At 44.8% G+C, this 17,558-nt stretch overlaps 1 protein-coding gene across 2 annotated transcripts in view; it reads left to right on the forward strand.

Annotated features, from left to right (window-relative positions):
- EP300 (E1A binding protein p300) overlaps positions 1-14,645 on the forward strand; it is a 66,102-nt gene extending 51,457 nt beyond the window's left edge. For both annotated transcript variants that reach the window (XM_018048811.1, XM_018048812.1), the window contains 11 exons: positions 1,015-1,071; positions 1,665-1,742; positions 3,607-3,674; positions 4,299-4,449; positions 4,570-4,716; positions 5,331-5,444; positions 6,126-6,291; positions 7,037-7,201; positions 8,271-8,432; positions 10,818-11,099; positions 11,352-14,645. In XM_018048811.1, the coding sequence (XP_017904300.1) occupies positions 1,015-1,071; positions 1,665-1,742; positions 3,607-3,674; positions 4,299-4,449; positions 4,570-4,716; positions 5,331-5,444; positions 6,126-6,291; positions 7,037-7,201; positions 8,271-8,432; positions 10,818-11,099; positions 11,352-13,526 (3,565 nt within the window). In that variant the 3' untranslated portion in view covers positions 13,527-14,645. The remainder of the gene's footprint in view (positions 1-1,014; positions 1,072-1,664; positions 1,743-3,606; positions 3,675-4,298; positions 4,450-4,569; positions 4,717-5,330; positions 5,445-6,125; positions 6,292-7,036; positions 7,202-8,270; positions 8,433-10,817; positions 11,100-11,351) is intronic.

The following is a 17,558-nucleotide window of genomic DNA, read 5'->3' on the forward strand; positions in this document are numbered from 1 at the left end:
ACATATAAAATGGTGGGCTCTGGTACTGGTTCGGGTCCCCTTGAGCCTTGAGATTTTCTAACCCTTGGCTAACCAGGGAAGTCAGGTCTAGGTCGGTTACCCTGATGCAAAAAAGGGAGGCACCCTTACCACAAGTTCTGTGCCTTAGGACAGCAGGTCTCTGACTTTGAAGTGTGTAGGAACCCCTCTTGCAGTTCTGCAGTTGGCAGTGAGCCTGAGAGTGTGCGTTACTGACAAGTTCCCAGGTCCATCCAGGCTGATAGTCTTCCAAACACACTTCGGATAGCAATACCTTAGGGCACGTAGCAATGAATCTGGAGCCTGTAACTAGGAGAAAACAGTTTCAATGGGGAAATCGCTTCATTTTTATGAGGAAGAATCACAGTAGTCAAAAGTTTGTTGTAGGTGGCCTCCTGTGTTTGTGAGACTATGAACAGAGTAGGAGGCTAAATTTCAGGATAGGAGGCCATGTGAAAATTTTTTAATGAACCCCCCCCTTTTTTTTTTTTTTTACTAATCCTGTCTGTAACCTGAACTATGTATTCTTAATGCTAAAATTTTTTATTAATATAAAAAGTTGCTTGACTGGACTGTCCTAAAAAATGCCTTTTTTTTTTTAATAGTGGTTTAGCTCCCTCTGTACACACTGTCTTTCATACTGCTAGACTGAGCTGTCTAGAAACAGTAAACTAGTCAAAGGCATAAATATCTAACACTAAGAGTAGTAGGCAAGATTTTAAAAGGAAAAGAAAAAAGTACAAATTCATGCTTTTAGATCTTACTGGGTTCTCCTGTCAGTGGGAACAGAGGTACTATAAAGTCATTTCCCAAAACATAGGCATGTAAACGTGCGTTTTGCGGGAGCTAAGAATGTACCAGCTGTATCCTTGATAGAGTCTTAGATTTAAATAATCTTACAGGGTGGGGGTTTTTATCATTTGGTTATTAGAACAATAGTCAACTTGTTATTCTTCCTGTGTTGCTTTTTCTTATTGTATCCTCTTCTTTCCTTAGTACAATAAATAAAGAACAATTTTCAAAGAGAAAAAATGATACTCTGGATCCTGAACTGTAAGTAGTTCCCCTTGAGTAGTACACTTTCATTTTCCGTCTTGCTTTCATTCTTTTGGTTTGTGCAGCCAGTGTGGTGATGCTATTATTCTTGGGCTAAGTCTGTAGCCTACATCTAGGAGACAAGGTAGAAATGTTAAAAATCGAGGCTATGGTTTACATTTGCATTTTACTAACCCTCCCTAGTGTTTTGGTGCTCTTGTGAGGCACCAGGCTGCTTCTGCTCAGTGCCATTATTCCAGCCTTGTCCTGTGTGTTTTCCAACCGTTTCATAATCGCCTCCTTTATTGTGACACCTTTCAGAGGTACAGAAGTGTACTGGTACTAGACATTCCTGGAATGGACAGGATGGTGTCAGACTCGGAGGTTTAAACAGCAGTCGTCTTTTCTATCACTTTTTACTCCATAAAATGACTGAATTTAACTGCGTTTGAGATTCACTCTACCTGTTACACTAAAGAGCTTTTAAACACTGTTACTTCAGTTCTTTGGACATGATCTTGGCCATCTTTTGAATTGTCAGAAAACGAGAAATACCGGCACTTTTGATTTGGTTCAAGTTTTGGATTTAACTCGACGTTTTGCCTTTGCAGGTTTGTTGAGTGTACAGAGTGTGGGAGAAAGATGCATCAGATCTGTGTCCTTCATCATGAGATCATCTGGCCATCGGGGTGAGGCATCAGTATTTTCCCCAGACTTTAGCAAGTTTTTGTCATCTTTGCAATGATTGTATTTTATTGTCAAAATTACTGCCTCTTAGAATTATTCTCTGGATTGGGAAAAGGTCATTAAAATTCAGTTTTGGAACAGTAATCAACCTGGAATCCAGAACAGGCCTTCTCTTACTATAGTGTGTTAGTCCATGTAGAGACACTTCTCTCTGCTGGTTCACTGTTTCTAAATTCTTTGGTGGTTATTGTGCATCAAAAGTAAATATAGAGGATTTATCAATAGAGGTAACACGAAATCTGTAGCACCTAGAAACTAGAAAGGAAATGTTAGACACAACTAAGTGTTAATCACTCGGTCATGTCCAACTCTCTGTGACCCCATGGACTGTAGCCCACTAGGCTCCCGTGTCCATGGGATTTTCCAGGCAAGGATACTGGAGTGGGTTGCCATTTCCTTCTCCAGAATATCTTCCCAACCCAGGGATAGCACACGGCTCTCCCACATTGCAGGCAGGCTCTTTACTGACTGAGCCACAGGAAAGCCCTGAAAGTGTTGTGTCAACTAAACTTGACAGATGTTGAGTGTTGCTAATATCGCAGAGGACGGACTAGATGATACCAGTAATGGAGAGCACCAAAACGACAACTTTGTTTCTGCCTCTGAGAGAACATTACAGTGAGATTGTATACTGAATGGTGGCCCTGGTTAGACTTGAATTATTTAAAGTCTTTTGGGCAATTGGATAACAGGTAACATGGGTGTTCCCCACTGAAAGGCAGAGATACGTGAAAATGATGAGATACAGACTTCAGTGAACTAGATACGCTTGGGCCTCATGTTTTGTTTCTTGAGTATTCTCCACATATCTACCCAGGCTGCATATCATCAGTGCCTTTCACGGAAATAAGTGGATTTTTGTCCATTGTGACACTGCCAAGTGTTTACTGCCACGGCTACCTCTCTCTCTCCAGGAATGAGGCTGCTCCCAGCTCTGTTCAAGGGAAAGGTTGGGGAGGGGATGTCTGTGCATTAAGTGACTCTCATCAAGATGGGAGCTCTACTCTCTCCTCTGCTTTTTTCCTGGACTAACTTGATGCTAGTTTAGAGTTCGTGGGGGAAAAGGAGGCTAAATAACAAATTTCCAGGAAAAAAAACACTAAGGAAAATTGTAGTAGGTAAGCTTGTCTTTTGATAGGTTTCTCTCTCTTTTTTTTTTTTTTTGCTTTTTTATTTTTTTAATTTTCAAATCTTTAATTCTTACATGTGTTCCCAAACATGAACCCCCCCTCCCACCTCACTCCCCATAACATCTCTGTGGGTCATCCCCATGCACCAGCCCCAAGCATAGGTTTCTCTTCTTAATTATAGAGTAGGCAAGGATCATGAGACTTGCAGTGATCCTTGCAACTGAAGGTCAGCCAGCTGGTTGATGAGTACTTATGTGTTGTCCAGTTTTTCTCAAAATTCTACTTATGCACACATCCTTATGTAATTTCAGGAACAAAGAGAATGTACATATAAAATCTATTCATGCTGCTTTCAAAATGTCCCTTTTTATATTCCCACTGGTAACATATACACTTCTGCTAATGTGATTGACTAAAAAATAAAATTTCTGCTTTAATCTGTGATTCTTCACCATCTTTGCACATGTAAACTAGTTTATATTCTCTTTGTATCTTTTACCTATTTATCTTTTTTCTCTTAATGTTTTCTGAAAGCTCTTTGTATATTGGTTGTATTTCTCCCAGGTTGTTTTTTTGTTTATTTTCAACCTTACGCATACATAAGATAGATTCTGTAGAGTGCGTTATTTGAAATGCTCCTCTAAGTTGTTAAACAAAGTCTTGGTTTACATTTTAGATTTGTCTGTGATGGTTGTTTAAAGAAGACTGCACGAACTAGAAAAGAAAATAAATTTTCTGCTAAAAGTAAGTTCCTTTCTTAGAGGTAAATTATGGGAAAACTTTGCTTGAAACATCATTAAAAATTAACATCCAGAATGAATTATTTTGTTTCAACATTATTTAAAATATTTAACCAAACTAAACAACAAATAATTTTTCCATGATGTACTTGAAGTTGAACTGTAGTATCCTTTTTGGTGTGAAGTTACTTATACCTAATAATGTGTAAAAAAGCGCAGATGTATTTTTCTTGTTCCAACACATTTCCTGACAGAGGCCAGCATTGCCATCCCGTGAGTGATTCCCTCAGTTTTGTGGAGGGGCTGCATTTAGCCCTATGTGATCTTTCCACTTGGTGGGTGGCAATAGTTTTAGTTCTGGAGATAGATGCCTGTGCAGTTTTTTGCTGTTCTGTGTTGTTGTTTAGTCGCTAAGTTGAGTCCATCTCTTTGCGACCCCTCGGGCTGCAGCATGCCAGGCTCCCCTGTACTCCACTATCTCCAGAGTCTGCTCACATTGATGGCCATTGAGTCAGTGATAATCTTGCTAGCGTTGAAAAAGCAGAAGTGAGATACGGTATTGAAATTTGACTGGTAGTAATAAATGTGCACCTTGGCTACTCCTGAACTTGTCACTTGTAAATCCTAGGACTGCCATCTACCAGGCTTGGGACATTTCTGGAGAATCGTGTGAATGAGTTTCTGAGGCGACAAAATCACCCTGAGTCAGGAGAGGTCACTGTTCGAGTAGTTCATGCTTCTGACAAAACTGTGGAAGTCAAACCAGGCATGAAAGCAAGGTATGTAGTAATTTCCCCCTTTCTTATCTGTGGATCCACAGTTGCTCACACATAGTTACTGTTGATGATTCTAATCTGAATGAAATGTTGTACTTCTTCCCTCCACTATGAATTGTATAGATTTGTAGATAGTGGAGAGATGGCAGAATCCTTTCCATATCGAACCAAAGCCCTCTTTGCCTTCGAAGAAATCGATGGTGTTGACTTGTGCTTCTTTGGTATGCATGTTCAGGAGTATGGCTCTGACTGCCCTCCGCCCAACCAGAGGTAGGACTTTACTGTGGCTACTTTCTAATTTGTGTGGAAGTTTGAAATTACAGTCAGGTGAACAAGCATAGTGGATAAGAAAATGTTTGATGTGCTTTTTTTGGAAATGTAAGTTCTCAAGTGTGTAGTGTAGAAGTGAAACAAAGAAAAATAGAAAATACTGCTCTTTCATGTTCATAATAACAGGGAAAGGGATATGAATGGCAGCCTAAAATATGACTTTTCAGAAAATGTACTTAAATCTAGGCTGAGTACCTTCTTGAGATATAAAAGAATGTCACACAAATGAAGTAGAGTATGGTGTAGAATTTTCCACGTAGTATAAAGGCCAGAATAAGAGTCTGTCAGAATGTATTTGGATCGCTCAGTAGTGACTAATTATGCTGTGTCTCAGGCCCTGCTAGGTGCTGAGATAGTAATAGAGCCACAGACCCACAAAACTCCCCTGATAAGCTCATGATCTAGTCATTTACCTAAATAAATGTAATACTGTGTGATAAGCATTAAAAATGACAAGGTGAGCAAAGGGCACAGAGAAGAGAGATGTCTTTAGCCACATCATTAGAAACTTATTATGCAACTTGACCTGGCTTCTTTCTCCTCGTTTGATACAGGAGAGTATACATATCATACCTCGATAGTGTTCACTTCTTCCGTCCTAAATGCTTGAGGACTGCAGTCTATCATGAAATCCTAATTGGATATTTGGAATATGTCAAGAAATTAGGGTAAGCATAAAAACAAATGCTAGTTTTAAAAACAACTTGTTTAAGCTGATTAGTTTTAAACTGATCACCACTGTGGTATTTTGGTGAGATACAGTACGTGCAAATATGTAACTTTTTGGTTTTTTCTCTTCCACTTTGGTTTTCATCTGGCAGAACTATAATTTAGAGACCCTTTGAAATTGTTGGCTTTGCCATGGGAAAGAAATGGATATTGTGATGCTAGTTGCACCCATCCCGAATTACTTTATTTTGTTCAATTAAGCTGTTTGATACAGTTGGATTTGAAGAGCCAGAACTTTATAAACTGCACTTGGTCCTTTCACACCTCTGAGTATCAAAACCTTCGTACGGGTTCCTTACCTTCAAGGTATATATGTGCTTGAGAATGTTTAGCACCTCACCTTGCAGGTTATTCCTCCTGATATTTTGCATTTCATTAAACTCTCTTGTTGACATGGATTGACTTTTCCTTTGCATTGTAGCTTTTGTTTGGTCTTTAAATACAAATTGAGGATTTTTTTGATCCAGGGTTATGCCTAGTTCTGGCATAGATCACACACTTCATGTTATCTTGGGGAATTGTCAGTTTCTGTACTGATTGCTCTTTGTGGTTTAAAGTGGAGCATTCTTTCTAGAATGGATGATCTTTCTCTTCAGTGTTCCTTTTGTCTGTGTTGTTAGATACACAACAGGGCATATTTGGGCGTGTCCGCCAAGTGAAGGAGATGACTACATCTTCCATTGCCACCCCCCTGACCAGAAGATACCCAAGCCCAAGCGACTGCAGGAGTGGTACAAAAAGATGCTCGACAAAGCTGTGTCCGAGCGAATCGTCCATGATTATAAGGTCAGGACGGGGGATGACAGCACCGTGGCTTAACTAGTCCTACTGCTCTGTATTCGGCTTGTTTTACTACCTTAAGAAAAATCTTGTGTTTCTTCTCACTCTTCCATGTAATTTAAGATGAAGTCGACTTGGCAAAACATTTGACAACCGTTTGTGACTGTAGGGTGTCTCATAATAAGAAACTTGAACTATTAAATGTCTCACCTGTTTTTACTCATAGGGAGGAAAACATGAACTGGTATTGTCCTAATAAACAGCCCGGAAAATTGTTCTTAGCTGTATGGTTTCCAGTATCTGTAACTGGGATTTTTCTGAACATATTTCTCAGTAGAAACTGCCAGTATTTCTAGGATTTTTGCAAGGCCAGCGTGCCTCCCATCACACTGCATTCTGTCTCAGAATCGTTGGAGGGATGGGTGTGAATGCTGCTGCCTCTGCCTTTGTTCCTGACAGAGGCATTTGTCACTTGGTTACATAAAGGCAGATAATCTCCCCATCCTCACGGGAAGAGGAAACAGGAAGCCAGAAATACTGACTGCAGACCAGACCTTTCCCTGTTGGTGACGCTGTCTCCCCAGGCACCAGGCTTGGGCACAAAATCCCTGCTGTCTTCCAGAAGATACATCTGGTTCTTTGCGCTTCTTGTGTCCGTTAGCTGTGACTCTGCTGCTATATAATAAATGCCTTTCCCCCCCCCCCCCCCCAAAAAATAGACGTTGCTATTTGTTCTTGGATATTTTCACAGGATATTTTAAAACAAGCTACTGAAGATCGATTGACAAGCGCGAAGGAATTGCCTTACTTTGAGGGAGATTTCTGGCCCAATGTCCTGGAAGAGAGCATTAAGGAACTGGAGCAGGAGGAGGAGGAGCGGAAGCGGGAGGAGAACACCAGCAATGAGAGCACAGATGTGAGCGCTCTGCGTTTCCCTTTTCCACCTCTGCCTCCGCTCATATGACCCGGACGTGAGCTGAGGCTTCCAACGGGCCCTGAAGCTCTAGCTCTCTAAATTGGGCAGGCACGGAATATTGGTGTAGATAAGTTAGTATGGTTCTAGTTTAGAGATTTTAAGCCCTTTTTGCACCAGACCTCATTTTTAAATGGAATCCTGGATTTCTAGTAATGGAAACCCTGGAGAACAGAACATTACCTGTCTAGAACATGACATTGATAAACTGTTTCTGCAAAAGTCTGAATTATGAATGTTTCAGGCCTTGCAGGCCATATATTGTCTCCAGCACGTTCTTTTTTTCTTCTTTAAACAACTGTTTAAGTGTAAAAACCATCATTCTTAGCCGTAGAAAAAACAAATCTGGGCCAGAGTTTACCAGTCCCCCCTACAGAAGCTGCCTTATAGCAGGTCATCTGACAAGGTCAAATGACAAGGTTTCCTTGCCATTTATTTCCCTGCAGTGTGTCGGTTGCCCTTGCTGAGTCTGAACTACTGAAATCACCCTTAGTCTAAGAATTCTTTATAGCCTGCAGTTTAGACTCCTTGATTGAATGTTTTTCAAGGTTTTTTTTTGTTTTTTTTTTTAATAGTCCCTGAAATTTTAGAAAGTGAGTCGAAGGAAATAGAACCAGGGCCTTTGGCTCCCTACGCCCATGCACACTTCACTACCTGCTGCTCACTCCTCTCCATCTTCAGATTTGGTTTGGGCTGGCTCCACCTGAGGTGTCTCCTGGTCCGCAGCTTCCGCTGGCCAAAGAGCTAAGGCTGCTGTTGTCTAATGAAGAGAGATCAGCAGAGAGATTTTTCAGTGGGAGAAAATTAATGCAAAAACATTAGTAAACCTTAGTTTACAGCTTTAAAAAGAAAGAGGAGCAATGAAGAGAGAGCAGCTGTTAGAAGGTTATGATCTATTGCTCCATCAGAAACTTGTTCTTAACAGTTATTAACAAATAACTGTTCTAAATTTGTAAACAGTCTCTTAGCAAAGAGTTACTAACATCTCTTGTTCTCTCCCGCTAACCTGCAGGTGACAAAGGGAGACAGCAAAAACGCTAAAAAGAAAAACAACAAGAAAACTAGCAAAAACAAGAGCAGCCTGAGTCGGGGCAATAAGAAGAAGCCAGGCATGCCCAACGTATCCAACGACCTCTCACAGAAGTTGTATGCCACCATGGAGAAGCACAAAGAGGTAAGAGAACAGCCCCCAGAGTAGGAAAACCAAGGCCAGGGTCCTCCAGAACTGCCCACCATAGTTGGTATTTATGATGTGAGCACCAGATCATTTGAAACTCAGAAGGAAGAAAATCATACTGGAGAAGGAAATGGCAACCCCCTCCAGTACCTTTGCCCGGAAAATCCCATGGACGGAGGAGCCTGGTAGGCTACAGTCCATGGGGTCGCAAAGAGTTGGACACAACTGAGCGACTTCACTTTCCCTTAGGAAAAAAAAAAAGAAAATCATTTGAGGGAGAAGAAAGCAAAAAGAGGGTAGTGAGAACATGAAATGGTAAGGTGTCTTACTTAGATCTGTAGCTGTTACAAAGCTATATGGTGTTGGGAGAAGTGTAAGCAATTTGTCTGACCCTATTGTTTGTAACCGTTTTATGTTTGTGTTTCTGTCCATTGTTCAGAAGATGGGCTTGTTGGATATCTTTTGGGTATCTTTGTGCTTTTGCTTTATACCAAAGCCCCTTAGAACTCTATTTGGCCATTCAAGTTTCTAATGGAACTTTGGCGAAACTAATGAATGTTTTGCCGTACTGAAAGGGAATTGGCAAATGGAGAGGATTGAAGAAAAGTTCAACTTTGATATATGCATTCATGAATGCCTTCACAGCAAAGTTAAAACTTGGAATTATTTCATTATTGGTTATTTGTTGTTTGGGAATAGAACTGAGTATGTTGGGGTTTTTTCCCCTTCAACATTATTGTTGGTAAGATGAGGCATTTTGAAGGGTCATGTTGGTTTGTTTTAACATCTGTTTATCTCCATGTTCAGACATCAGGTTCTTACAGGAAGAGGCTATTAATGTGGAGAGGGAACTGATGGTTTGATTTTAGGTGTGGAATTCTGACATAACAGCGATTAGGAAAGGCCCTTAGAGTATGTTGTAATAGGTATGACTTCAGTTGTAGATACATCATCTGAAGAATATGTGGGTAGTAGTCTCCTGTTAGGAGTTAGAATCTAATGTAATCATTTTATTAAATTTAGGTATTGTTTTAGCTCTAGGGTGACATTCAGCAGTCAGTCACGATGGCTGTTATTAGAGGTTGGCCATAGGGAGTCACCAGGTGGTTTGATCTGCCCCCACTTGTTAGATACAGTACTTCCCTGTGTGTGATCACATTTTCAGGACACTCCTCCTCACTCTGTGAGTGCTTGCTTTGAGCCACAGTAGCAAACCCAGTATCACAGTCCCCCCTTGAGCTTTTAACTCTGGCTTTGAACGTCTTTACTCAGTGTGGATGCTCTTGTCCTGTGTTGTTCGTGGCGTGTGCAATCTTAGTCCCATGTCCCGTCTCCCACCCCCACCCGGGGCCGAACCCATGCCCTTGCAGTGGCAGGGCAGTGTTAACCACTGGACCACCAAGAAAGTCACTGTGTTCTTTTTCTAGACTCTTGTTCTATGCCAACATTGCTGCCCAGATATATAACAAATATTATTGCCAGTTTGCATAGATTTTCAGCCTCAAAAAAATGGACAGGTTATAGTGGGCAATACAGCAGTTACAAGTTCTTGATCTCTTGAAGGTTCCCTTTTACATTTTATTATTACAGAAATAGCAGCTTCCTCTTGTAGCCTTTAAACCAGTGGTTATGGGAATCAGTGGTTGTGTTGTGTTTTTAAACAAAAATTTTTTGTTTCTGTAGCAAGGAAAAAGATTTTGCTTTTTTATTCTTCCCACCCCTACCAATTTTTTTTCCTTCCAAACTTACAGGAAAGTTCTACAGAAGATGCCCTCCTGTTGCTTTCAGCTAGGTTCATCAGTTAACGTTCTACTGCATTTTATTTCAGTAAGCTCCTTCTAAGACAGGACACGCTCTGCATAAGCGTGCTGTGACTTCACACTCAGGAAACCTCTCCCCTGCCACCACCTCCCATCTGCTCCTCTGCTGCATGTTGAGTTGTCTCAGTTCCTGGCTTTATTTTCTTTAATGACATAGGCATTTTGTGAAGACTCCAGGCCAATTGCTTTGTAGAATATCTATCCGTTTGGGTTTTTCTGATTTATTTCCTTATAATTAGAGTCAGGTTAAACCATGGATTGCATCTTAATAGTTGACCTCTTTGAAGTAGAATGTGCCCTGTATGGCCCTGTGTTTGACCATTCTTCTTTTGAAGAATTACTGAATGAGGTAGAAGACATAAGATGCAGGTGTTTTAGGCCCACTGTAGTCAGTTTCAGAAAAGAGAACAAATGCGTGAAGCAGGAGAGCGCGGGCTGCGCCGTGTAGCCTTGCGGGGTGGCCACAGAAGGAAGCCAGGCCTGCCGGCCCCCGGGTGCAGAGCCTGGCCAGCTGCCTGCAGTGCTCAGTTCCAGAGTCCAGAGGCGACTGTCTGTGTTGCAGGTCTTCTTTGTGATCCGTCTCATCGCTGGCCCTGCCGCCAACTCCCTGCCTCCCATTGTTGACCCCGACCCCCTCATCCCCTGTGACCTGATGGATGGGCGGGATGCCTTTCTCACCCTCGCAAGGGACAAGCACCTGGAGTTCTCGTCACTGCGAAGAGCCCAGTGGTCCACCATGTGCATGCTGGTTGAGCTGCACACCCAGAGCCAGGACCGCTTTGTCTACACCTGCAACGAGTGCAAGCACCACGTGGAGACTCGCTGGCATTGCACCGTGTGTGAGGTGGGTCCCTTGGCGGGGAGGGCTGGGGGATTCCAGGTACCTGAGAGGCGGTTCAGAGGTGGTGCTGGCCTGAGGGCAGACTCCGGGGCCAGTGTGAGGACCAGAACAGGCCAGGTGGGGCCTGGTGTCAGATTTGAATGGTTGGGCTAAAGAAGCTTTCTCTAAAATGGGGCTTTTCAGCCCAAGCAGGATATGTAAATGCTTTTGAATGGCTTGAATCTTGGAGTGTTGACCTGCGCCTGTTTTCCCCAGGATTATGACTTGTGTATCACCTGCTACAACACTAAAAACCACGACCACAAGATGGAGAAGCTCGGGCTGGGGCTTGATGACGAGAGCAACAACCAGCAGGCCGCCGCCACGCAGAGCCCCGGAGACTCCCGCCGCCTGAGCATCCAGCGCTGCATCCAGTCGCTGGTGCACGCCTGCCAGTGCCGCAACGCCAACTGCTCGCTGCCGTCCTGCCAGAAGATGAAGCGGGTGGTGCAGCACACCAAGGGCTGCAAGCGCAAGACCAACGGCGGCTGCCCCATCTGCAAACAGCTCATCGCCCTGTGCTGCTACCACGCCAAGCACTGCCAGGAGAACAAGTGCCCCGTGCCCTTCTGCCTCAACATCAAGCAGAAGCTCCGGCAGCAGCAGCTGCAGCACCGGCTCCAGCAGGCCCAGATGCTGCGCCGGCGGATGGCCAGCATGCAGCGGACTGGCGTGGTGGGGCAGCAGCAGGGCCTGCCCTCCCCGACCCCTGCCACCCCAACCACGCCGACAGGCCAGCAGCCCACCACGCCGCAGACACCCCAGCCCCCGCCCCCCTCTCAGCCCCAGCCCACACCTCCCAACAACATGCCGCCCTACTTGCCTAGGACTCAAGCTGCTGGCCCGGTGTCCCAGGGCAAGGCAGCAGGCCAAGTGACCCCCCCGACCCCGCCTCAGACTGCTCAGCCCCCACTTCCGGGACCTCCACCTGCAGCAGTGGAAATGGCCATGCAGATTCAGAGGGCAGCCGAGACGCAACGCCAGATGGCCCACGTGCAAATCTTTCAGCGGCCAATCCAGCACCAGATGCCGCAGATGACTCCCATGGCCCCCATGGGTATGAACCCGCCCCCCATGGCCAGAGGGCCTGGTGGGCATTTGGAGCCAGGGATGGGGCCCACCGGCATGCAGCAGCAACCCCCGTGGGCCCAGGGAGGACTGCCCCCGCCCCAGCAGCTGCAGTCCGGGATGCCCCGGCCAGCCATGATGTCGGTGTCACAGCATGGGCAGCCCCTGAACATGCCTCCCCAGACGGGCCTGGGCCAGGTAGGTGTGAGCCCTCTCAAGCCAGGCACTGTGTCTCAACAAGCCTTACAGAACCTCCTGCGGACTCTCAGGTCTCCCAGCTCCCCCATGCAGCAGCAACAGGTGCTCAGTATCCTTCATGCCAACCCCCAGCTATTGGCTGCGTTCATCAAACAGCGGGCTGCCAAGTACGCCAACTCCAACCCGCAGCCGCTCCCCGGGCAGCCAGGCCTGCAGCCTCCCGCCATGCCAGGTCAGCAGGGGGTCCACCCCAGCCCCGCCATGCAGAACTTGAACCCCATGCAGGCAGGTGTCCCGAGGGCTGGCTTGCCCCAGCAGCCCACACAGCAGCAACAGCTCCCACCACCCATGGGTGGGATGAGCCCGCAGGCTCAGCAGATGAACATGAATCACAGCACCATGCCCTCGCAATTCCGAGACATCTTGAGGCGACAGCAGATGTTGCAGCAGCAGCAGCAGGGAGCGGGGCCAGGGATGGGCCCGGGGCTGGCCAACCACAACCAGTTCCAGCCCCCGCAGGGCGTGGGCTACCCTGCCCCACAGCAGCAGCCACCGCCACGAATGCAGCACCACATGCAGCAGATGCCGCAAGGGAACATGGGACAGATGGGCCAGCTCCCGCAGGCCCTGGGAGCAGAGGCGGGAGCCAGTCTACAGGCCTACCAGCAGCGGCTCCTTCAGCAACAGATGGGCTCGCCGGCCCAGCCCAACCCCATGAGCCCCCAGCAGCACATGCTCCCGAGTCAGGCTCAGTCCCCACACCTCCAAGGCCAGCAGATCCCGTCTCTCTCCAATCAAGTGCGATCTCCCCAGCCTGTCCCTTCTCCGCGGCCGCAGTCCCAGCCCCCCCACTCCAGCCCTTCCCCACGGATGCAGCCTCAGCCTTCTCCACACCACGTCTCCCCACAGACCAGTTCTCCACATCCTGGACTGGTCGCTGCCCAGGGCAACCCCATGGAACAAGGGCATTTTGCCAGCCCGGACCAGAATTCGATGCTCTCTCAGCTCGCTAGCAATCCAGGCATGGCAAACCTCCATGGTGCGAGCGCCACGGACCTGGGACTCGGCACCGACAACTCAGACTTGAATTCAAACCTCTCACAGAGTACACTAGACATACACTAGAGACACCTTGTAGTATTTTGGGAGCAAAAAAAAAAATTATTTTCTCTTAAGACTTTTTGTACTGCAAACAATTTTTTTGAATCTTTCTTAGCCTAAGAGACAATTTTCCTTGGAACACATAAGAACTGTGCAGTAGCTGTTTGTGGTTTCGAGCAAACATGCGAGATGAACCTGAGGGGTGATAGCAAACAAAGAATATATTTTTGTTATGGCTGGTTACCACCAGCCTGTTTTTTTCCCTTGTGTGTTTGGTTCAAGTGTGCACTGGGAGGAGGCTGAGGTCTGTGAAGCCAACCACACGCTCCTGCCTTGCACCTCCAATAGGTTTTATTATTTTTTTTAAATTAATGAAAATATGTAATATTAATAGTTATTATTTACTGGTGCAGATGGTTGACATTTTTCCCTATTTTCCTCACTTTATGAAAGAGTTAAAAAAGAACATTTCTAAAACCAGAGGACAAAAGGGGTTAATGTTACTTTAAAATTACATTCTATATATATATAAATATATATAAATATATATTAAAATACCAATTTTTTTTCTCTGGGTGCAAAGACGTTCATTCTTTTAAAAATGTTTAAAAAAAGAAAAAAGAAAAAAAAAACAACCCCTTTGCTCCCCTCAAGTCAACTTTTGTGCTCCAGAAAATTTTCTATTCCGTAAGTCTGATCGTAAAAACTTCAAGTATTAAAGTAATTTGTACATGTAGAGAGAAAAATGACTTTTTCAAAATATACAGGGGCAGCTGCCAAATTGATGTATTATATATATTGTGGTTCTGTTTCTTGAAAGAATTTTTTTCGTTATTTTTACATCTAACAAAGGAAAAAATTAAAAAGAGGGTAAGAAACGATTCCAGTGGGATGATTTTAACACGCAGAATGTCCCTGGGGTTTCTTCTGTGCTTGCTTTCTTCCTCCTCACCCTGCCCCCAACCCCCACACACACACACACTTTCTGTAAAACTTGAAAATAGAAAGCAAAAACCCTCAACTTGTAAATCATGCGATTAAAATTGATTACTTATAAATATGAACTTTGGATCACTGTATAGACTGTTAAATTTGATTTCTTATTACCTATTGTTAAATAAACCGTGTGAGACAGACACCTGATTTTGTTTCACTTCTTGCGGTTGCATCTTTGTGTTGGAATGCATCGGTTTAAATGCCTGACACCTAGGATTTCGGGCGGAAGGTGGAAGCACTAGCTTAACAGCCCTCCCTAACTATTACATGAAGTGATTTTGTGATAAGATAGATTTTTATAAATTCATCCAAAATTCTGGAAAAAGACTTGTCAGGGAAAAAGACAAGTACCTGCTAAACGTTAATTTTATCCATTTGAACTGATACGAGCCTTCATCAGCCTGATAACAGCTCCTTCTCTGTGGTCCCCTATGTATGACTGTATGGTCTTCATTCAGTCACCCTCATCTTCCAGGAGTAAGAAGGACCACCTAAGAGGAGTCACACCTGCTGAAGTCACAGCTTCCACTGGAAGCTGAGGCAACAATACAGCCCTGTTCTCTTGTGATACTTTATTTTGCTGACTGCCAGCCAGGAAGTCCTAGGGGTACGAGGCTGTAGGAAAAGACACTCTGGAAATAAAACCCACAATGGGAAGGCTGAGAGAGGCTAGTCTGATACTGAGACGGTGTTGAAGAACAGAAAGGGAACCGGCCCTTCCTCCACAGAATATTACATCCGCTGCGGACAAGTCTGAAAAGTCAGAAGGACCCTGGAGTGAGCTGCTCTGGCAGCATTTGGCAGGTCTTCCTTGTTACTCTAATGGAGCTTTAATTTACACTGACTCGATCATCTGCTAAAGGCTAAGGAAAGAAGACCCTCTTCAAGTACCTTAATTCAAACTCCTGTTTGGCCTTTGCACTAGTTTACTTGGTCTCAGCAAAAATAACCAGTCTGTCCATGTGAGGTGGACCAGCATACTCAGTGCCCACTCCAGAAAATGTTACCCAGCGTTCACCTGCCTCAGGTCAGTGGTCCAGCAGACATACACGCAGCGCCTACGTTCTGTGCCAGGCTGGACAACACGTGGATGGGGTGCAGCCTTGCCCTCAGGCTGGCCAGCTAGTGATCTAGAAGAAAAGACAATGATGCTTAAATAAGATAAAGTGGAAAGTCTTAAGCGGTACAAGCAGGGAACAGAGGAAGTAGGGGTAAAAGCTGGCTATTGGGAAGTTTCTGGGGAGGACAGCACTTAACTTTCCTCTGTGGGGACTATCCACAGCTTTGTGGGGGAGATGGATGGGATCCAGAGGAGAAGGTCAGGAGGGTCTCCGCCCCTGAAGAGAAGTCAGTTCCTACTGGGAAAAAAACAGCTTCAGCTCCACATGACAGACCAGAGAGTAGACGTGAGTGCCTGTTAGAGAAAGGTCCCCAGTGTGGTCCCCACAGCCAGAGACCCAGGGTAGAGCTGAGCGCCCAGCAGGGAAGACACTTAGAATTCCATCTATCTCCAAGCAGTCCATTCCCAGGGTAGGTAACCCTAGCCTCTCTGGCCAAATACAGCTGGATTGAAGTGTTAACATTCGCAATTTTGCAAGGAGGAAGTAGGGACAGAAATAATTAAATGGGGAGGAGGACACAAGCTGTCCTTACCCAGGCCAGAGGCAGTGCTAGGGAGGGGAAATATGTGATACCAGAAAGCGATTCCAGTGTTCCTGTGTATTTGAAAATTATCACAATGAAAAGGTCTACACAGAAGAACTGTACAAAAAGAATCTTCACGACCAGGATAATCATGATGGTGCGATCACTCATCTAGAGCCAGACATCTTGGAATGTGAAGTCAAATGGGCCTTAGAAAGCATCTCTACAAACAAAGCTAGTGGAGGTGATGGACTTCCAGTAGAGCTATTTCAAACCTGAAAGATGATGCTGTGAAAGTGCTGCACTCAATATGCCAGCAAATTTGGAAAACTCAGCAGTGGCCACAGGACTGGAAAAGGTCAGTGTTCATTCCAGTCCCAAAGAAAGGCAATGCCAAAGAATGCTCAAACTACCGCACAATTGCACTCATCTTACACGCTAGTAAAGTAATGCTCAAAATTCTCCAAGCCAGGCTTCAGCAATACATGAACCGTGAACTCCCTGATGTTCAAGCTGGTTTTAGAAAAGGCAGAGGAACCAGAGATCAAATTGCCAACATCCGCTGGATCATGGAAAAAGCAGGAGAGTTCCATAAAAACATCTATTTCTGCTTTATTGACTATGCCAAAGCCTTTGTGTGGATCACAATAAGCTGTGGAAAATTCTGAAAGAGATGGGAATACCAGACCATCTGACCTGTCTCTTGAGAAACCTGTATGCAGGCCAGGAAGCAACAGTTAGAACTGGACATGGAACAACAGACTGGTTCCAAATAGGAAAAGGAGTACGTCAAGGCTGTATATTGTCACCCTGCTTATTTAACTTATATGCGGAGTACATTATGAGAAACGCTGGACTGGAAGAAACACAAGCTGGAATCAAGATTGCCGGGAAAAATATCAATGACCTCAGATATGCAGATGACACCACCCTTATGGCAGAAAGTGAAGAAGAACTAAAGAGGCTCTTGATGAAAGTGAAAGAGGAGAGTGAAAAAGTTGGCTTAAAGCTCAACATTCAGAAAACTAAGATCATGGCATCCAGTCCCATCACTCCATGAGAAATAGATGGAGAAACAGTGGAAACAGTGTCAAACTTTATTTTTTTGGGCTCCAAAATCACTGCAGATGGTGACTGTAGCCATGAAATTAAAAGACGCTTACTCCTTGGAAAAAAAGTTATGAGCAACCTAGATAGTATATTCAAAAGCAGAGACATTACTTTGCCGACTAAGGTCCATCTAGTCAAGGCTATGGTTTTTCCAGTGGTCATGTATGGATGTGTGAGTTGGACTGTGAAGAAGGCTGAGCGCCAAAGAATTGATGCTTTTGAACTGTGGTGGTGGAGAAGACTCTTGAGAGTCCCTTGGACTGCAAGGAGATCCAACCAGTGCATTCTGAAGGAGATCAGCCCTGG

This window comes from Capra hircus, chromosome 5, assembly GCF_001704415.2.
Source record: "Capra hircus breed San Clemente chromosome 5, ASM170441v1, whole genome shotgun sequence".
Lineage (NCBI taxonomy): Eukaryota > Metazoa > Chordata > Mammalia > Artiodactyla > Bovidae > Capra > Capra hircus.